At 30.1% G+C, this 23,026-nt stretch overlaps 1 protein-coding gene across 8 annotated transcripts in view; it reads right to left on the reverse strand.

Annotated features, from left to right (window-relative positions):
* LOC105143230 (metabotropic glutamate receptor B) overlaps positions 1-23,026 on the reverse strand; it is a 146,585-nt gene that overhangs the window by 82,572 nt on the left and 40,987 nt on the right. For all 8 annotated transcript variants that reach the window (XM_087406408.1, XM_087406407.1, XM_087406405.1 and 5 more), the window contains one exon: positions 1,123-4,250. In XM_087406408.1, coding sequence (XP_087262534.1) covers positions 1,123-4,234 — 3,112 coding nt within the window. In that variant the 5' untranslated portion in view covers positions 4,235-4,250. The remainder of the gene's footprint in view (positions 1-1,122; positions 4,251-23,026) is intronic.

Below are 23,026 nucleotides of genomic sequence, written 5' to 3' on the forward strand. Positions count from 1 at the left end.
AGAACAGTAATGATAACAAGTTACTTTTATGAAGTAACTTTTTCCCAACCCTGTATATGACATCTGAATCTACTTTATCAAATATAAAGTGCTTGTCGTAACTAACTCTGCTCCTGTATACAATCTTCGTTGAAAAAAAGAGGTATTAAATTAATGAAAGTATATTTACTATTTATAGAAAATTTTGAATCACGATTTTCTGGTGAGAAATTTTATACTTTTCTTGAATAGATATAGAAAACAAATATTGAAACATTAAAATAAACAAAATTAATGGCAATCAACATGCATTATTCGTGTGAATTTAAAAATTAGAAAACAAATTTAAAAGCAATTTGCCTATGTTCTTTATCGCATAAATGTAAATTTCTCTATCTAGTGTAAGAAGACTAGCAATGACATTGTTGGTATACATATTAGGTGTTGGAATTAATTCGTAGCGTTTTACAAGTGATGGGAAGTACTTTCATTAATGTATTTTTTAATGCTCATGTGAAATAAATAACATTCTTTCATTAAAAAACGCTACGAATTAATTCCAACATCTAATATGTGCACATATGCTTTTCGCCTTGAGTGTATCCAATCATTGTGCTGCATCAAGGCGATAACGAAATAAGTTCATTTCACTAGAAATTACATGGCGTGATTTCGCTAACGTAATTTTCCAAATCTCTAGAGATATTATAGGCCTGCGGCATCATAGTGCTTTCAATGACAGTGGTAAATGAGAAATTTTCTTAGGAGAAATACGTGAAATCATACTCAATTTTGCACAAGAAAACAAAATTCCACGCTTACGTTTAGTTTTAATATAAAATATGAAAGAATTAAGATGTTTGTGTTTTTAAAGTTAAATCAAGAAATCAAGAAAAAAAGCAATTTTTTAAATGTAAGGAAAAAGAAAACGATATAATATTATTAAAGAAGAGTGTGTATACACGATTCGTACATTAGGTTTAATATCATATTTCCTGAACTAATTTAATATGAGAGAAAAATAGCATTAGATACGAATTGCAAGATAAAAATTCGCTGTCTGAAATGTACGATACTAGATACGTGCAACATATGTAAGAAAGTGCATTATCATCATATTTCACGATTGTACCACGTACGTACCTTTAATGAAATCCACTGCCATCTCAAGACCGTACGTGTCCTTGTCACAGTCATCGAGTATATGCGCCCCGATCTTGACTCCAGGCACAATCTCCCGATCATTGAGAGCATCCAGCGTATACAGCATGGCTTCCAGAGCCTGAACTCCACCCTGAGACATTACACGTCCGCATGTAATTGTATCTTCCCTTTCGTGCACCATCATTAGTCCCCCGAGGACAAGATCACCTTCCACCACCGCGCTATGTTTTACAGGCCACTGATCTGAGTGCACGTCACCGGCCGATGAGTCGACGATGTTCTCCATAGTAATGTTCTCGGAGACACCTTGAGAAGGATTACTATTCCTTTGACGAAGTGGGTCAATGGTCCAAACGGATTCATTACCGTGTTCCTCTTGCGAATTAATGAGCTCGGTCGAAGACACATCGAAGAGGTTCTTGTTTGTAGCGTCGGATACATTTGATTCCGTAGATGAAGGAACCTCTTTCGGAATAATAGAATTGCCTATTTTGGTTATCACGCTCGATCGATCGAGCGCTTTGATTTGGAATTGCGTATTTACCAAACTGACATTTAACGTTTTCGGAGTATCTATCAATGATATCTTTAATGAATCAGAAGCATCAGAACCCATTGTTGTCGGAGTGTTTGTGTATCTTTCGTCGCGATCGGTCGTCAATGAGATTGATTGCCACTCTTTCTGGAACTCTTTATATTTCGAAGTATGCGGCAGTGTTTCCATAGATGTAAGAACTTTTTTCGTGTCAGTTGATGTTTGATATTTGTTATTTGTTTGAATCGTCGAAATGGATGGATTCATAGTAAATTCGATTAGCGATTTCGATGTTACTGTTGCCCTTGCCGTATCGGGTATCTTCCACGTCTCACTGTCGAATTTGGTTAATGTCGAGATCCCTGGAGTATTCCGATCTTCATGACGTTTATATCGTCGATTCTTTGAGTTATGGACACCGCCGCTTCGTGAATAAAATCCAGATTCTTCATGCGTGTCATGATGATTTTTACCTCGTCTCGTCGTAACTCTGACATTTTCTAATCCGGACTCATCCGTAAGTTCGCTCGATGACTGCACATGCCCATTAATCTTCTGCATCCCGGTCGAATTATCGCTGACATTCGTTGCACCGAAAAAGATAGATTCGCTCTCGGTTGAAGTTCTTCGAGGCTCTTCGTCGAGTTCTGATCCTCCATCAGTTGTCTTAGCGATATGTGGAGGCTGTGTGCTGATATTGATTGCGTGAAATTTCCTCGAGTATTTCGGGCGTTCATGAGCTTTCCCGGGGAGGCTGCTGAATTTTGCGATCCTCGATGGATCGGAGACATTCCAGAGGTTAATTCGAAATGCGTCACGAACTTCGGTTTCGAACTCTGTTGTCCGCGACTCACAGTTCGCGTCGGATTCGATGTATCGTACGTGCGTTGGATTCCTTTTCTGCGTGACTGAAATACGCGTTGGTATCTGATAACTTAAGTCGGATTTGTCATTTTTCTTGGTATATAAATTAGTTGGTAACAAATTACGTTCGAATTTATGCATGTTGTGCGTCGCGTAGTTTGCAGCGGCAGTAATCTTCTCTTCTTCGGTTTTTTTTCTTATATGCATTTTGCTAAGATTCGCTATTTTTCTATTTATTCTCACATTATTATTACTTTTTGAATAATGATATTGATATTGCGAATCAGATATATCATTTGCTTTTAATAAATTCCTTTTCTTATATACAAAGGGACGTCTCGTAAAGCTGATTCTTTTTCTAGTAAAATGGTTGTCGAGCGAATTTAATATGTGAAAAGTGAACAAATCGATATTCCTATTTTCTTTCTTGTTCCTATGTGTATCTGTACTTACTTTAAATCCTATCTTTGAATATTCGTTGCGTTTGTACGTTTTGGTTGCTAGAAACTTATCCGTTTTATGCGATTTCGAATATTCGTCCTCCGAAGAGTAATACGGACTTACGGTGTTTTCTTCATCACCAACTTCTCTATTTATGTTCGAGATTTCGGAGCTAAAGATTAATGTAGTTCTAGTGACAGGTACGGAATGATCGTAGAATGAATTTTCTATGATCGCGTTATCTGTGGTAGTTATAATAGTTTCACTCCCACGACTCCGATCTTCCTTTGAACGTAAGTAATTTGAAAAAGTTGGATCTATTCTTTGAGACTCGCCATTGGCTTTAATGTAAATCACTTTATTCGTGTTGTTTTTTGTCTGCTTGAGACTTTGGCAGGAACCTCTTTCATCTCTATTGTGTTTGTGTTTTTCATTGGTATATTTGGAATCGATATTTTTCATAGTATCGAGTTGCGAGATATCGAAATTTTTAAACTTTTGTTGAAAGGTATCTTTCTCGCTACGCGGACTCTTTGTGAATTTGTCTGGAAAGAATGCGGTCATTCCGTTTTCTTCACTGAAGACTTGATCCGTCTCGTGCTTTTTCCATTGTCCATCTTTCTTATCCAACGCCTGAGTATCGGGTCTTATCATTTCTACCTTTTTATGATCGTTCAAGAACACATTGATAATTCTTTTCTTACGTCTTCTCCATTTTGAGGTACTTTTCGATTCTCGAAACGTTGGCAATGGGCGTAGGCTAGAGATGAATTTAAGATCATTTCTTGCATTTTGTGACTTTTTCATATCGATAACTTTTGACAACCATATGTTTTCTGTTGGTGCTCTTTTTGTAATCAGTCGCGCACGTTTGTCGTCTTTCAAGTACTTCGTTGTCGTCATTGCATTTGACATCGTGATGTGCTTTTCATATTCACTGAGTCGCGAATCGCGATTTTCCGTATTTTTGAATTCCAGAGAAATTGCTTTTACATGCATTGGTGAACGATCATTTGATTTAAAATTCTCTCTCGCGTATCGTAACCTCGAATCATCATCAACGTTCTTATAAAAAACGTGATACGTTTCTTCATGATGAACTTTATAAGAAGAGTCTTCATTGTTGTTTTGTGGATTATTGAGAACCTGTTCACCAGTTAAGCCGTTGTTCAAAATCAGGAATATCGTCCACATGGCCAGAATGGCCGTCCAATCAAAGTTTCGCCACATTACATCACCTCTTCGTCTCATTAATCATTGCCAAATCCTGAAAAAAAAACAAAATACTTCATTATATTATTTATATTTATTAATTTATTTGAAAGAATTTACGCAGCCAGTACAAAATTATGTTTATTTATTATTGTTTTCGATTATGCAGTTTATATTTAAAATACACACACACACACACACACACACGCGCGCGCGCGCGCGCGATTTGCTTTGATTTAAGGAAAGCATAAAGAAGTGTCTCTCTCTTTCTCTCTTCAATTTTAATAAGTTTTCAAGGTTTTAATGTTTTATACATATTTTCAAAATGATAACAAAATTACGAAAAAAATTACAGATTATTCTAAATCACGTTTAAAAATAATACAACAAATTTGATGACGGTTTACTATCTGAATGATAAATTATTTTAATAAATAGTTGTATTTTTTAAATCTATGCTCTAATAAAAATATATAGAAATTTATTATAAAATAAATGATTAAAATCTCAATTTTTAAATATAAGTACATTATGTATTCAAGATTATTTACGTAGAGTTACATTGCATAAACTAGCTGTCCAGTAAATAAACAAAATATTTATTTGTTCCATATCTTTATAACTAATCAGTGAATCGCAATAAAACTTCGCATAAATTATTTTGAATATTTAAAGTACTTATAAAAGTACTTATAAAAGAAAAATGTATATTTTTTTATTATTTTTAAAATTTTAATTTTTAACAATAAAAATAATAACAAATAAAATTAATGAACTACAAAAATGTTATTAAATATATATTATTAAATAAAAATATAATCTTATTCATACAACTTTCATATGTATATAATTTATCTAAAGTGTAAATATTAAACATACTTCCAAATTTAATTTTCTTTTTAGGGACCATATGTCTACTACATCCTTAATATCTTGTAGTCTAGACCAAACTAAAAGAGACACATATTTTTTTATATGTGCTCATATATGCACTTTTACGGGATGAAACTCCTCTTTGAAGAAAATCAGTTATTTTTTTTCGAAGTGAATATCGTTTTATACCAAAACTATAAAAGAGGGAAAAAGTTTTTAAATAAAAGTTGAGTGGTTTTAAAAGTACTTTATAGTAATTATAAAAAAGATTGATTTAATTTTTTAGTTTCATGAATACAATTTTTTTTATTAAAGAATTTCTTTATTATAAAGTAATTTTAAAATTATTAAATTTAAAAAAAAAGACTTTTTTTATCTTTTATAATTTTGACGATATTCGCTTCAAGAGAAATTATTCGATTGGATGTTTCACGCTCTAAAAATGCGTATGTATAAAAAAATACGTCTTTTATATTGGTCTTTTAAATTACAATATATTAAAAGTTTGTCTTCAAAAGAAGAGGACTATTTCTCTGTTTCTTCATTATTATCAGTTTTAATAAATAAATGATCAGCTTGGTATGGCGTGCACCGTGTTCACTCTGATAGATAATCTTTGTTGTCGTTATTTCTAATGCGATTTCAATACGGTATTTGTAATTTAATTTGAATACGGTGTTCATGTGGATCCACAACTATGCGCTACTATCTATTGCCTGCGGACGATGCGGTTCTCTAATTTCGATGCATTCCACTGCACCGTTCAGCTGAAAGGGATCTGTACGCGGGACCCCGCATCAACCAATGCTAACGAGTCGGTTGCAATTACATCGCTAAATCACTTTGAGTCATTTCTCATTTTAATCGAGATGAAGTCTCCTTGGTTCCTTCTACGTTACTTTTGAGCTATGAATCTCTTTGCAATTAAGAAATCCGATTAAGATTTAAAGTAACTTGCACCTTTGCACGATATGATATTATTAACGTATATACGATGTTTACGTAATTAAAGGTTATTACATTTTCTTGTTTACATTTCGTATTTTCATAATATATCATAAATTATATATCATAAATTAAATGTGTTTATTAAAGATTAGAACATTTCTAATTCTATCCTAAGGAATTAAATAGAGAGAGCTTATATATACGCAGGATATATGTTGAATAAACAATGTGCATCACGATTCTCGGCTTGGCTGAAATCCAGATTACATACTTTGCAAGAAGACACGCGTCTATCTTTGGTCTAGGTTCAAAACTTGATATTAGCCATGTAGTACAAATATTTACGAACGAAAATTGATTTAATCCATTATGATGTCCTGACTGACTACAAAACATAACGTATTTTATATTTGACATTTTTATTAATCACATATTTTATAAAGAATTTCGAATTTTTATTTATTTTGCCAAAAACGAAATTTTCTCAACGTAATCCAATATTTCTTCTTCATCTCGATAAAATATTACAAGTATACGTGATATGAAATGATACTTTTGCAAGAGCTTGCAGTTAAACGTGTCACATAAACTGTAACTACGACCGACTTTATGTTGCACGTTCCCGCGTCGCTGAAAGAGCAATCTCATTTGTTCGTCCACCAAATGATACAATAAGAAATGAAGTATATTAGAAAATTTTATTGCATCTTTTAATCTTTTGGCAAAATTAAGAAATTTGCAATGTAAAAATTAAATTATCAATTAGTCTGTACATAGAAGTATATAAATATATATTTAATAAATACTATCAAGATTTAATAATATCAAATATTTAAGTACAAATAATTTTTTCTTTTTATTTATATAAAGATATTCATCATCGATTTATTTTATATTACGTAAAAATATTTATAAGATAAAAAGATGCCAAAAATACTGTTTGAAATTTGTTGCAGATGAAAAGTTAGAGGAAGGACTTTTCAACTCTTTCATTAAAATGAAATAGTAAATAAGTTTCTTAACGTATCGAGAAAAATACATACATATCTTTCTTTTGTGGGAGCGCCTACAAAGTTTAATCGAAACTCTGTGTTGCCTTTGAAAGGCTTTCCTCGTTAACGGCATGTTCCAGCTGATAATTGTAGCCAGTAGTACAGTAATACCTAGCCTGGTTTGGGATACTTTTATCGAGCGCTAGAGAGGGTTCCAGATTGATAAAAGAGAAATATATGGTTTTGCAACCAAAACAAATAATGAAGAACATTGTTCTTGGTCTATCAATGAATATCAATATTATCTATTTTCTGTGTCAAAAGTTAATAAATTTTCCATTTTTTAATATGTAGAGAGAGAGAGCGAGAGAGAGAGAGAGAGAAAGAGAGAATTTATATAAACTATGAACATTCATGTTAATAAAATATCAAAAATTTTGTTACTGTTTTTTAAAATTTTACTTTGAAAGAATTTAAATACGCATGCATGTATCGTAAAAAAATCATATTTTTGTTTTTATGAATAATAGTTTGTGTCGCAATTCAAATGAAACAATAGCTTATACAATGATTCTGAATAGCTAAATATTATTTTGTTGAAAAATATGTATTAGTTCAACATATATATTGTAAAATGCTATTTGGTGCATATATGTGCTTATTATTTTCCTTTTCATAGCCATTTCGATTTACTGTTATCCAATATTTGCGATCAAGATGGAAAAACTTGGATAAATTGAATACGAAGACGAACGCGTACGTGCTTTTATCTACGCCGATTAGGGAATACATTGCCTCTCCTAATCCGTCTTTATACGCCCGCTGAGGCAGCGTAAATGGTCGATATATAATACTTGTTTGACTTGTCTTACCGCAATCCACCTAATCTGCATCAATTCGAAAATTATCTAAGTTTCTCCGTCATTCTAGCAATAAAGATCGTGGAAGTTTCAAGACGATCGAATTACCGGTTTCTGTGGCTTCTGCGCCATTTAATTACAGTCACGCAAACTTGTAAGTAAATAATCCTCTATTTGACTATCATGGTTCTTTCATTACGGCTTGATGTCACTTGCAATTTTCAACAAAATACGATAACCGGCTGTTTTTTGCAGTTTTACAAAAATCACTGTGCTACTATGTGTCAAACGTCATGCCAATGTATAATTTTTTTACCATTGAATCATTCTGACGAATGACGTGTTACGACGTCTGGCGTCATGTTGCAGAAAAAATAGAATAATCTAGTTGAGGATCGTGGGGACCAATTTGTATGGAAATATGCTCCGCTATTCATTTCCATAATTTTGCCGTGGATTTGCGTGTGATTCGTTACCATTCGCTATTGTTGCCACGAAAAAATAGAACAAGAAAAAAGAAGTGCATCCCGTGAGACAACTGGATTTGCGAATCTTCGTACGTTCGAGTACGTATAGTAACGTAGAGCTGTTATGAAGTAGAGCGTAAAGGAACATTAATAACGTGCAACGAAGAAGATGCAAGCTGGAAGTAATTATAAGTATATCAAAATACGATTTAGAAATTTTTAAATTCAGTTTCCAAATATCTTAAGCAGTTGCATTATTAATGTTTCTTTCCTACTATATTATTTTTTAAGCATTGGAATATTTAGTATATTTTTTAAGAGTTCGATCATTATACTTGAAGAACAGTGTAATAACGACTCTGTTTTTAATCACAGCTGATATATATGTTGCTTTCTGTACAATGTTCGTTGTTACACTTTCTCTTTGCATTTATTTCTTTCTCTTTGCATTTATTTCTCTTTCGTTGTTGATTAAAAGCAGCTTCGTTCTATCTCAAGATGAACGTGATTCCATGAGATAACAGTACCGACACCTTTTCTAATATCGTCGTCCGCATTTGTTATCGACAGCAGAATTTTCAACGCTTTATTTTCATCTTTTATTTTGTCTTTTAATCAAGTATAATGAGATTGTTAACCGAACAAAATAAAAAAATGTTTCTATAGAAGAAAAAGTTTGCCGGCAATATAAGCCAGAGGAGTTAACTAAATACATATAAAGAGTTAACTAAATACAGTGCATATGAATATATAACATCTCTTTACAAATAGTAAAAAAATTATTACAACATAATATCGAATGTTAGTAACATTGAATTATTTGTTATTTATTTTGCACATTATAAAAGTATATAATTTTTATTATTTTTTTTAATTAAATTTTATTTGTGAAATGTTTATTGTATTGTCTATAAATCAATATCGAAGTGAATAGCGATAAAAATAGAAATGGCTGGTAAAATATCTATTATCTTTTTCGATTGCCATATACCGATATCTATTATGCCAATCTGTTTTTTTATCCCCATTGTTCTTTCTGATAAATAATTCACTATTGTTTTACATCTTCTTTATGGCTAAACCTCAAATATGTAGTAATAATATGATAAGAGCATTCTAGAATTTTAATATTACATTTTTTTAGTATATTTTGTTATTTACAAAATAAGTAATTGTAACAAAAAATTTATAGCTTTTACAATAACACTTCTATCACAATATCTAGCATCTATTGTTTACCATCGCTAAGATCGGCAACTATATTGTATACTTTTGCCGCAGACCTTAGATTGCCACTTAACGTTCCGAGTTCCAATACCAACTAAGATTGTTAAGCATCAAAGCATGGAAATGGTCTCACAAATTTCATTAAATAATTAAAACAAAATCGAGGATGCAACCATTCGCAAGCTCAGATTCTTGTAGAGAGTACAAAAGAATTAAGAAGATTTTTTCAAGCATCAAAAGTAAAATATTGCAATTTTAATAGATGTATAAATAAATCTGTAAATAAATTCTAATTATTGCAAGTCATTGAAATATATACATTGCATCATTTTACCTCTTGTTTTGATTTTGTTTACTAAAATTTGTACTATTATATATTTCTATCTCGAGTTTTAGGCGAAATTAACCAAAAAGTTAAAGAGGAAAATATAGTTAGAGAAAAGAAGGTATTTTCGTATACGTCGGAACGAGGAAGTCTGTGAATTTTAACAAACTTCGCTCTGTTGGATGCGGTATGCGGTCGCGCTTACTAGTTCTTCTTTATGACTTTCAAGGATTTTGGCGTATGAGAACATGAAATTTATAAAAAATTGTAAATTTATTGTTATCAAAACTTAATGAGAGAGATTACTGCATCATTATACAGAATAATCTTTTTTCTACCAATAATATCAAATTTAAATAAACTTTTTTGATTTGAGAAATTACTTTTAAATTTTTTGGCTATAAATCTGAATTAATTATATTTTTTTTCTGACAAGAATATTGATCTTATAAAAAAATTGAATTTGCTGTGAAAAGCCTCCCTGTGTTGACTCTACTTCCGTCAGTAAATCGGTAGAATTTAGGGGTAATGTTTGTCAAGGATCAATCATAAGTGCTACCAAGAAAGGATATTGATCTATCTCAATCTATCAAATGTTTATTTTTAAGCATCTTATTCAATTTCAAAATGTATGAGCAATATTCTTTGTTTATTTTTAAGATTTTTATTTTCCATAAAATAACAGCATTATAAAAAATATATATACTTTTAATAAATATATTATAAAGTATTAGAAAGGAAAGAAAATAGTTTTATATTTTATAATTCAGTCTCTCTCTCTCTCTCTCTCTCTCTCTCTCTCTCTCTCTCTATTACTAGTACACACACACATACGCACAAAACGATATCTGTGATCATTGATCTGTGAAATTTTATTTATGAAGATGCAAAACTAATTTTAACTTTTGGCATAATAAGAAGTTATTGTTTTTTTACTGCTTGATTAGCAATTTTTATCATTAAAAATCAGTGGTAATCCATCAACGATTGTGCATATCTCATGAAGAAGCGAAAATTTTGTATCTCTCCACTATTTTCAATAAACGATCATTGTAGAGACTTCGAAAATGTGATAGTTACCTTTAAAGTTTGTCGACATCGATTTTGTTACACAACCCACATATTTCCTCGAGTTAACAATAAATCAAAAGTTTGTTGAGAAATTAGTTACAATTATGTTCTTTGCGAATATGTGAGGTGTTGTGAATTATTCACAATATGAATACAGTCACATTATTACTAACATGTGAAATAAAATAATATATATTTTTTTACAATTTTTCATGAAAATTTCAGCATATATTTTCTGAATTTTATATGATACTATAAAGCAAAACATACACACATAATATCACACTGCATAAAAAAATTATTATTTTAATTTTTTAATTGCGCATGCAAACTTTGCAATTATGAAAGATAAATAAAGTAGCACGTTTCCTGCGGCAATTTACGTATCTTGAGACTACGCGCATTCGGTCGCTATCGCAGCACATGGTTGTAAGTGCTTCTATGCGCCATCATTAAATTTTTCATATCTATGAGTCCGTGAGGGCTGATAAATTGTCTTGCGTTGCAAAATAGTCCTTTTTTCCGGAAAAGTAAATATTGCGCGAGGACGCTTCAGAGACGACACACGGAAGTTTACAGTGAAACAATTAATATGAACGCAAAAAGAAAAATTTTTCTTAATCATTAAAAATTTTCTGTTGCTTTATTACAAGGAGCGATCAGGAATTGTTTGAATAAAAGAGAGGCCCAATTGCTTTTATTCGACAAGTATAGTATTAACAATATTGAAGGCTACGAAGTCAATTTTTCGTAAAGACGAAAGTTTGTAACTAGGTCCTTCCTCTCAAGAAGAAAATTACAGTTGATATCAGGAATATCATCTTAATCAATTTTGAAATGCATCTGTATTAGTTCAACTAATAGCGAAATTTCTTATCTAAACCTCTCTCATGTGCTATATTTCCGAAATATATTCGCATGCACGTACATTTGTGCGTCCATTTGAAGAAGCTCTTTAGATTTTTCTTGATACGGTTTTTATTAAGGCGCCTTCAGCAACACGGGATACGGCTTTGTGAAATCGTGCCTCGAATACTAGCAGCAGTTCGTGTATAGATATACGACAGTTCTTCGATATCGATGAAATTCGATTCTGGCATAGAGCAACGAAGATAACACACGAATTATGATCATAGTTATGAGTAAGAGTTATGGCATTTGTTATATTACTATGCGGACACATGCCGTATATATATTGTACCATAGCACACTGAAGGACCATCAGATAGTTCGAAGTGTTTCTAACCGGTAATTAATTAATTATTGAAAAGTTACGATTATATTAGAGAATGTAATATACAAAATGTAGTATAAAATGAAAACTATTATGAGAAATATGCAAATAAAAATATACATTGAATTTATTTTAAATTCCTTTTACTTTTATATTTTATTCTAGCTTCATTTGTCAGTTTGCCAAACATTAATAGTTAGTACTTGTAATTATCTCCATATATCCATATTTATGAACAATTAATAAAAGATAAAAGACTCCTCAGAAATTAAGATAAAGAGAAATAAAGATGTTTGAATAAAAAAACGCAAGTTGACACTGTTAAAAATTAACTGCGTGATTAAAATAAATAATATAATATTTATTGGTAAATCTAACAGTTATACAACTTACAATTATCGATAACTTATAATTATATTGGAACATTTCAGCGAACGTTTCTCCGAATTTGAGCCATCCTCAGCGAAATAAATATCGGAAAGTTTAATGAATGTGTTTTCGACAATTATTTATATTACTGTGTTTGAACTTGACTTGGAAGGACCGATGATTTCGAATAAAAATTTTTTTTAATTTGATCATGATTGTTTTAATCTATACATGTTTACATATATGTTGTTATATTTTTTACTATCAAATATATAAATTTGGTCGACAGATTTTGTGTGGCTTGTTGCGGTTCGGGATGAGTTTCATTTTAAATAAGTAACATCCAACTGGTTTTTCGTGTGTTGCCATTTAATGTCTTTTTCAGTTTCTGTTTCCATCGAGTCATAAAACTGGTTGAACAACATATACGTTATTCTTATAGTCCGGATTATTGCAGTAAACACACAGTACTCATTAATCTTTTTGATATTACTTTCGCTGGGGATGGTTCAAATTTGGAGCCGAAACATATGAATATAATTGTAAGTTACGTAACTGTCAAACTTATTAATAGATATTATATTATTTTAATTACGCACTGTTAATTACAGTGTCGACTCCCACAGAATTGTATTAAATAATGTATTTTCATAAATCATATTAATCATATCATTCTGGAAAAGAATTATATAATTTTGTATGTACATACAAACACACACATACACGCACAACGAAATTGTAGGAAATAACACAAGATATTGTGAACTTAGATAATTAATCAGACTTACATAATTAATCAAGTTAAAAAGTAGCTAAAATCTATAAATTTATTTTTTCGTTCATATTTTATTTAAAAAGTTGAATTAAAGTTATGAAAATGAAATGTTAAATGTTTATATGATTCCAAATTCTTTTTTTCTTCAGAGTTTTATCTATCACGATCTATTACAAATAAGAGTGAAGATGAGAAAATGTATATAATTATATATTGCATATGCATATGTAAATATTGTGCATGACCTGTTCTCAATCCGTTAAAATTTAATAACACTGCATTCTTGCCAGAGGCTGCAGTCGTAAACGACCTTTTATGATATGCATTACGCTTGTAAAATATTAAAATGTTCAATATTAAGAAGAGTGTGTAGTCTGTACTACATACTAGCATACTAGCGTTTTTTTAAGGCGATACGTGTGTTGAGTCCTTGCTTAATTACACGTGGTTCTTAATGAATAACGATTTTCCAGCGAAGCATAAGATTGGTTGTCGAGATGTCGCCCGTGACCTAGCACTTAATTATAACTAGACGTTGGTTACAGAAATTTTCATTACAGTGCTTGTACCAGCGTAGCGGATTTAATTCGCATCGTGTTACTGTTCATTTCTCCGAAAATACCGTTTCGCCAAATTGCTTTTTCCATTGCAGATAATTTTATTCGCATGAATTATTTTTTTAATACTTTATATTAATCGCATATATCATATTAATTATTTTTTACATTCCCATGATATAGAAAAGCTTACTTTATAGATATATATATATTTTTTTATATTTGTTGTATATAAAGGTAGATATTTGATAATTAATATAATATATAATTATGTACGAGATGCAGTATGACGTGTCTTTTTAAATTTGATTAAACTTCGGGTAACTGTGTTCAACTTTATAGTATATTAAGTGCATCGCGCGAAGTTAACACAAATTGTAAGCATATTCCTACGAAAACGAGCATTAAAGCTAAGAGTAACTCAATAACCAACAACGCTGTTCTAGAGTGGGTACTTTCGTTATCGGTCATAATCTTGATGTACGATCGGGTACTATAGTGAAATTTCTTTTGAAGTGTAAATACTCTTTGTTTTTTGGTTAGAATTTCTATTCAGAAGCGTCGTGTCATCCACTTTATATGTAGTTTAATGTCTCTTGCTGATGACCGGCGTCAATCTAAGAGCGTATAATGGCTGGAAGTGGGATACTTGTACAACTAAAAGGTTAAACTTTGGTCATTAATGTCGCCAACATATCAACTTTTTGTCAGATGTATTTGCTTCTTGTAATATAGCTTTAATAATTTTTATCTATTTTTATTATTGTCTAAATTATCAACATTTAATATTTTCGAAAGATGATTTTAAGGATCTATTTTACCTTGTAGGTTGAACAAGAAGGCGATTTTTGGCAATTTTTTTCGAGAAAAATAATGAAAATACATACTTCATTGTTTTCATGTTATTTGTTATACTTTTCTCTTTAATCTTAAATTTTGTGAAGTCAATGTGTTAGTTTACATAAAATTTCGAAAAAGAAACCTCTCCGATTTGAACATGACGCCAAAACAGAAGTATTGTAGGTCGCACCAGTTATCTGAAAGAATTCAAGAAACGATTTTTCTATTCAGAAAAAATTTCTCTATTAGATAGACTATGATACTCGACTTTAGATAAAAATGAACAAAATGGCGATTATTTGAAAAAAGTTTGATTTTTTATTTTAAATTGTACTCTTGTTTTTACGATAAAAAAAGTATCATCGATATTGATATATTGTAGTTTATTCAGTAGAAAAAAATATTGTTCTACAATCATACAAAATTTGAAAGCGATACGTTCAATAGTTTTTATCATTTCGGTTAAACAAAAAAATGTTGTCCCGAGAAAAACGCATTTAAAGTTTCAAGTTTACTTTTTTTTATTATTTATGTCTATATTTACCACGTTAAGGCTACAACACTAATATACACTTGAGATTATCAAATTGTGCAAAAAAAAAGTTTTTCAATATTTTACCCCAGCAAGATAGAGTGGACCCTTAAGCTTTATTAAGTAATTTTACACTATTAGCTTATTAGTTATGTCATAATCTAATTATGACATAATATTATTATTGTAAAAAAGAGAGTTGATCCTATGCACATTTAGTTATGTATATCTAGCAATGGTTATATGTACATACATACATATGCATCGAAATCCTAACGAAATTAGAATTGCGGAGCACATACGCACGTATTAAACTAATGTAGTAAAATAACATGAAATAACCTTTTTGTAAACATAGACTTGGGCTGGTCATATTAGGTATAATAGTTGGCTATTGCGGGATCACGATGTGATGCGACTCTTAATGAACAACAGATTTGATTATATTATGGAATCGGTATAGTGAGATTGGAAGCCAGTGGAATTGACTTGTTTAAGATTCCGTTAGCGTGCTCTACGGATTCAGTTGTAATTAACCGTAACGCTCCATTACCGCATTTCCTCTCTACAATGTATACTATTCCCTTTAAATAAGGACAATACGATATTTTGTCCTATATTACTGATAGAATCTTATCCAAGATGTACAAAATTTGTTATCATATATAAATAAAATCAACAGCATTTTCTGTGTACTTTTTAATGTAATATTAGATATAAAAGTGACAATATAATTAACATGACATTCTATGAATTGATATGAAAATCTGTAAAATCTTTTAGGATGACTTGAAATGAAGATAAAGGGTATATATCGCTGTTTATCATGAAATATCGCAATGCTATCAAGTGATGAATGTGAAATAAAATGATATAATGTGTAAGAATAAAGTGTCACAGATGAATTACAAAATATTATGCAATATCATTGTAGAAATAACAGAATGCGTTCATAAAACTGTAGATATAATATCTGCGGTATCGGCCGATATAAAATTGTTGTAGCATTATTTATAGCAAAACTCTACCGGAATGCAGAGATAAACAATTCGTAATTTTTCTGCAATCACGTCCAATAATCTGACAACTCGTATGTGGTAAATGGATTTCATGTGAATTAGACAAGGGAGACGATTCGGTCGTACATAGCCGACTAGCACTTGCTTGCACCTGCTCGACCACCGATAAGATTATTTACAGCATGAACGAAATCGTATTACACGCATCTGTGCACGGAAATTGGCACGAACACCGTCGCTACTCTTTTCGAAGTGACCAGAAACCGACTGGTATTGTCCGTAAGAATGTTAAAATACGTTTTGGTTAATTCTAAAATATGTATGTGGTTTTTCAAATTGCTCTTTTAGCGAGTCATGTGTAATTATGTTGACAGGTCATGTTAGAAAACTAGTGATTAAACACAAAAGCTGTAATATTAAAGAAAATTTATTATTTATTTAATACAGACTTTCTAAATTTTGTTTAGAAAATCTAGTGAACTAGAAAGTCTAGTTTAAAAAATTCTCAAAACTTTCAAAAGTTTGTCAATAATATACGCATACGATTAAAACTAAGATAGATAATAAATAGATAATTTTTTTGAAACTGGTTTATTGTCATTACTTTACATTATATACTCGTATATTTATGAAAACACAAATATCCTTGAGACTTCTCTTAATATTATTTATGATTGCGTTCATAGAATAACAGAGTTAAATTATGTGATCCAACTGGCGAACATATATCTTGCTTGAATTCATAGTGATTATCGAAATGCCCCATATTATTCCCGAAATATATTGATATTGATTAAGTGTCGTTACATCTAAACGATCCATCTGAGCGAGAGTATATTAACAAATTGACGAACGACATGATTATATTTGAAACTTGAAAATATTTTACGATGTAGTTGTTTAATATTATTAAATTTATGAAGATCGATAGTGTTGTCTACTGTTTCGTCGATAGCGATACATTATTATCAAATTTCGGAAAAACATTTGGTATAACATTAGCACAGATATATATAGAAATAGATATTAAAACCTACACAGAAAGAACGATTTTGCTGAAATATTTAAAAATTTAGCTAAAGATATAGATCTGAAAACAATTTTGTTGAACTACCAAAATAATTATATAGAACGCTTAATTTTAACGCTGATTGCTAGAATACAGAAATAACTTTTGTTGATTACTGTCATGTTTGAGTGTTCTACATTTATTTTGATGATTCAACAAAGTTATTTTCAGATTTGTATTTAAGTAATTAAATTTTTTAATATTTCAAAATCGTTCTTTCTGTGTAGGTTTTAATATCTATTTTTATATATACCTGTGCTAATGTTATGTCAATATCAGATAAGTAAAATAGTGATTAAATTGGTATAATATAATATGATTAAGTTACGAATCTCTCAAATATAATGTGTAAGAATTATTATTTTTTTGAAACCGAATTTTATATTCTTTTATCATTAAGAATTACATATTTTTTATAGAAAGCTGTCCTAACAAGTGCAAAAGTAACATTTTTATTTCAAATTTTCTTTTACGAATAACAGGCTTTGTGAAAATAAGGAAAAAAGAAGCAGATATTTGTCATTCCTATCATCTCCATATTTATATTATGTGCTTGCAAAGAAATTCATTATATTTTTATCTTTTTAAAAATAGTAAAATCAAGCGGGATTAAATTTACAAAATAAGACCTGCGTTGAGATTAATATTTATCTGCAAATTACAAGAAACAATATTACATGAATGCACTGCGTACGTTAGAAAAATTATAAGTAATAGTTTTGTCGTTTTATATGCAAAGAAATGTAACAAAGTAACAGTTTATAAAAACAAAATGTTATTTTAGATTAAAATACTGAATATGTGTATTTGTTAAATATGTACATAATAGTCTCATCTAAAAGAAAATACATATGTATAAGAGATAAAAGGGAAAAAGAAAAAAAATCATATACAAACATTATTAAGAGATAATTGTTAGAGATTCAATTCACATTCTTCTGGATTTTACAATGTATTATACACATATGCATGAAACGTAGTAATAAATGCAAATATTATTAATATATATATTAGGTGTTGGAATTAATTCGTAGCGTTTTTTAATGAAAGAATGTTATTTATTTCACATGAGCATTAAAAAATACATTAATGAAAGTACTTCCCATCACTTGTAAAACGCTACGAATTAATTCCAACACCTAATAATATTATTATATAATAATAATATAGGAAAAGTGAAATAAATAAGTGCTTAAATTAGATTTAGTTCTAACAATTTCTAATGATTTAGACTGGTACTCATAGTTGATTCTCATATTTAAGACTGTCATAAATACAATCTTAAGATGTCACGAAAGCTGTATCAGAAAGCTGTATCAGAAAGCTGTATTAGCATTTTGAGACATTACTTAAGACATATCGTATTATTTACTACTTAAGACGGTCTTAAAATAACAAATGAAGAAATGAATATCGTCTTTAAAACTTATTCGCACAAATATTGATATGCATTGCTTTAGTATAACTTGTTTATATGTGTGTATCCATGTAAAAGTTAGAACATGAAATATCTATCTAATTTGTCTTGCTAGAGCTAAAGTGTTTAGAAAATGATGTGAGCTGAGATCATAAAATTTTTATGAATTTGATTTATATGCTATCGAAGATGGTCGATATTGTAAAAGAAAGATATGCACTTTTTAGAAAAATGTAAAGAATCTTATATAGGCAAGATAACAATTTTTATAATAAGCAAGATGTAAATAAGAAATCCAATAAGCTATAAATCATAAGTAACGAAAATTTTATGAAAATATTGATTTTATATTGGAGAATACGAGTCCTTTTTCAGAACTCCTGGGAGCCATAAAAATTGAAATACAAAGACAACACGTGAGACTTCAACCAGATTGAACGCGTAATTTTACATAGAAAACCAATTTAGATACATTGCGCTTTTTTCTGGTACAAAAATGGCAAATAATACAATATTGTTATATGTAAATTAAAAAAATAGTATATTCGTTATTATCGATTGGAAACTGCTGACAGGCACAACAAAATTCAGAAACGTAACAATATTATAATCGGATTAAAGTGAAATCAATAGTAAAAAAAAAGAACTATTTTATTTAAATTTTGAGTTGAAATACAATTCTAATTTTACTGTTAAAATATCATTTATAGAAAAAGATTATTTAATGGACTGCCATGAAAATTCGATTTTAAATTCATGATTTCTAATATTCCGATATTATTCATATTCTCTATGTAGTATAAATTTGAAAATGACTTGTTTAATCCTAATTAAGGAAAGTTGGTTAATAGATTGTAAACCTCTGTACCAGTGTAAGTCAAAGCATCCAAAAGCATATGGTTGTAGACACGAAGTTCCGTTTAATCCTGTTCTGTGAAAGTGAAGTCACTCGGAGCAAAGCAAGCTATGAAGCACTTGATTCACCATTGGTTATATTGGATTGGAAAATCAGCGCGTGCAAGTGACAGTCGAGGAGAATGTACATGCGGGAGCATAAAGGCGAGTCAAAAGTTGTTTAGGCGTTCGCTTTATCGAAGAATTGAAACAGCTGCCGTGGGAAATAAAACATTTTCCAGAATTCTCATAACGCGCTCGAAAGAAAGTCAAGGGAACGATAACTCGTTGTTTTGTTAGAGGTAGTATCAGTAGTCGATTTTGCTACCAATACAAGGAAATGTTGTAATATTGAAAATAAGATACGTTTCCAGTTTAGTGCGATTTCACAGTATATTATGAATAATGGATTTATGATGTAAATGTAAAATAAATGTCAAATATATCAATTACTTTCGAAAAAAAAGAGATTCTCAATAATCGCAATTATCCTTCAAGAAACTTTTAAACGGATTTAATCAAAATTTATTTGTTCTATTTAGAAAGTAAAGTTATTCAATCTGGAAAAAATATTTGCATCGTAAATTTTAAGCTTCTAAATATTAGTCGAACGCCACATTTAAGCGCGCAATGGTGGTAATAACTTTTACTCTTTTAGGAAACAATTTTCCAGTTGCTTTATATTTTATGAGATCTTTACACTGTTTCGATGGTTAGGTTAGCTAGCTTTAATTCGGTAGCGAAATTTAAATTTTTAACAATTTAAATGTTTTTTAATACTTATTTTTATTATTTTATTTAATTATTTATTTTTTGTCACTAACAGTGCATTGTGATTTCACTTAACAAAATTTCTTTTATTGAACAATATCTATCATAATATTGCCAAATTGATAAAAAAATGATACAAATAAAAAAATTAACATTTTTGACATAAAGAAATTGATTTAAGAAGTAATATATTTTTATAGAAAAGTGACATATTCGTAGACATTATTTATATGGAATAGTGTTACTGTGATGAGAGATAAAATCAACACAATCTTATTACTATAGGATTGTAGTTTTCGAATTTTAAGAACTCATGTCATAGTTTTAAAGAATACATTGTAATTGAAAGTATTTTGTATTGAAAGTAATTGTTCTAATTTAGAAAGAATTTGAAAATTTTCTACTGAAGAATTGCTAATTTTGAGATGTGTCACTTTTCTTTCAACTTGATAATGTGTCTATAATAATATGCATCTATCATATGTGAAAAGGTTGACTATCAATACGGATAGAAGTTTCGTCATAACACAAGAGAAACGAATGACAGACGACCATCGACTATTAATCGTCACGTAGCATCGTAAATTTTAAAGAACGATTATTGATACCGAGAGAAATCCCTGGTGTTATAAATATCGTGAACGTCGCTCGTATTTTTGTTTATTGTGAAAATAATTTACGGCATTCTTTTCTCATTTGAGTGGCTCTTTTTATCATACAACTAATTACGTTAATAATTAAGATTTAATTTAATTTGTTGTATGAGAGATAAAAAGCTTACTTAATCATCATTCTATTTCAAATAAATGAGAAATACATTGAAAAAGTTCTCCTAATGCTAAGAACTTTTGCATTACTATTTGATAATGATGTTCTCTGCTTATTTTTATTTAATCACTCGGCTTTCCAAGATATTACGTGGTTTGTTTGAAGTTGAATTCCCTGCGCATGGCATAATTGATGATAATGTTAATCTTACGGTAGGAAACTTTTTACATTCTCGACGTGTGTCGTTTGATTATTTAACTTCTACTTTTATGTTCTTTACTGAGATAACTATAGCCGTAAATACTGGATACTGAAGCATAATATCAAGTCGTATAGGCATAAGTACATCGTAAGGAATGGAATAAAAGATACTCTACGATTTCTAACAATTTTCGTACTTTCTTTTCTTTTCTTTCCTTTTTCTCTCTTTTCTATTCACAAAGATGAAGTGCCCGATTTAATAAATAGATTGTAATTTATTTGTATTTTAAAATGTATAAATGATCCCTCCCCCCCCCACACACACACACACACACACACACACACACACACACTCACACACACACACACACACACTCACACACACACACACACACACATATATTTAACATAAATTATTTTTAAGAATTCAATGTTTTTATTTATTAATATTTTTTATTATTACATTGTATTATAATCATTGTAGTATAATCTAAGATTCTGTTATTTGTTTATATTTACCTTCACAATTATATAATTGTATAAAATTATATATAATTAAATATTAATTATTTTATTATAAATTAAATTATAATTTTGATCGGATAATTGGTTGTGGACTCCATGATGAAAAGACAAAGTATTTTTTATCTCATTTTGCACTGGTTTCACATTGATATTATTTTAAATATATCTTTTCATCTGCGCATAGTATGCCAGTCAAGCCGATTACAACCCGTATTTTGATATAGTCCGCTTTTTTCTTTAGAGCGTCTGACCCAATTCGCCCGTTTTCTATTGCAAAAGCATGAACCGTATCCTCTTTATTCAGCACATTATAATTGGCTATTTCGACAAGAGGTGCTCTTTCCGATTAAAAAGCGCTTCGTTTAATATTACGGTTGCATTTTATAAGGGGATATCGTTTTTTATAAATTGCTCTATAACCATAATAGTGGACAGTTACTATGACTCGATCTAGTCCATGATTTCTTTTCCTTTTTATACGTTTTGCTATATTTCACAATTCGCATTACATTTCCTGTTTATGTTTTATCCCTACGACATGAAAAGAGTTAAGAGTTCATGTCGGTGATGGCCATCAGCGATAGTGACACTAGTTAAATAACATGGAGATGTAAAAGTTACGTTACGTTAGAAGACAAAGTTTAAGTGCTTTCAAAATTCACTCGCCGTATGCGCCATAATTAACAAAGTGAGTTATACATGAATTGCAGGTAAAAAATCAGGAATATATTTCTTTATTTTTAGGAACATTTTCCGCGACAGAAAAATTAAAGTAGTTTTATATATCGCATATAAAAAAAGAAATATTTGAGCGGAAAATGTCAATAACGATTTGCATTACGCGTGATTGGGTTTAAAAATTGATCGGCTGATCTTTCCGCGCGTTTCTTGTCGTGAAATACGTGTTATCCATTTTACAGCCCATAATCGAGCAGTAGCTTCGCCATATCTTTCGTTTCATCATTTTTCGCTTTTCCTATTACAGCTTCCTGAGCTGAAAGTGCTAAAAGTTGACAAGTAGATACATGAGTTTCATTTTTGGAACTCTTTTTCTTCGGAAATAGAATACATTTTTTTTAATAGCTAGAGGATACGTA

The sequence above is a fragment of the Acromyrmex echinatior genome, chromosome 5, assembly GCF_024713525.1.
Source record: "Acromyrmex echinatior isolate Ae372 chromosome 5, ASM2471352v2, whole genome shotgun sequence".
Classification (NCBI taxonomy): Eukaryota; Metazoa; Arthropoda; class Insecta; order Hymenoptera; family Formicidae; genus Acromyrmex; species Acromyrmex echinatior.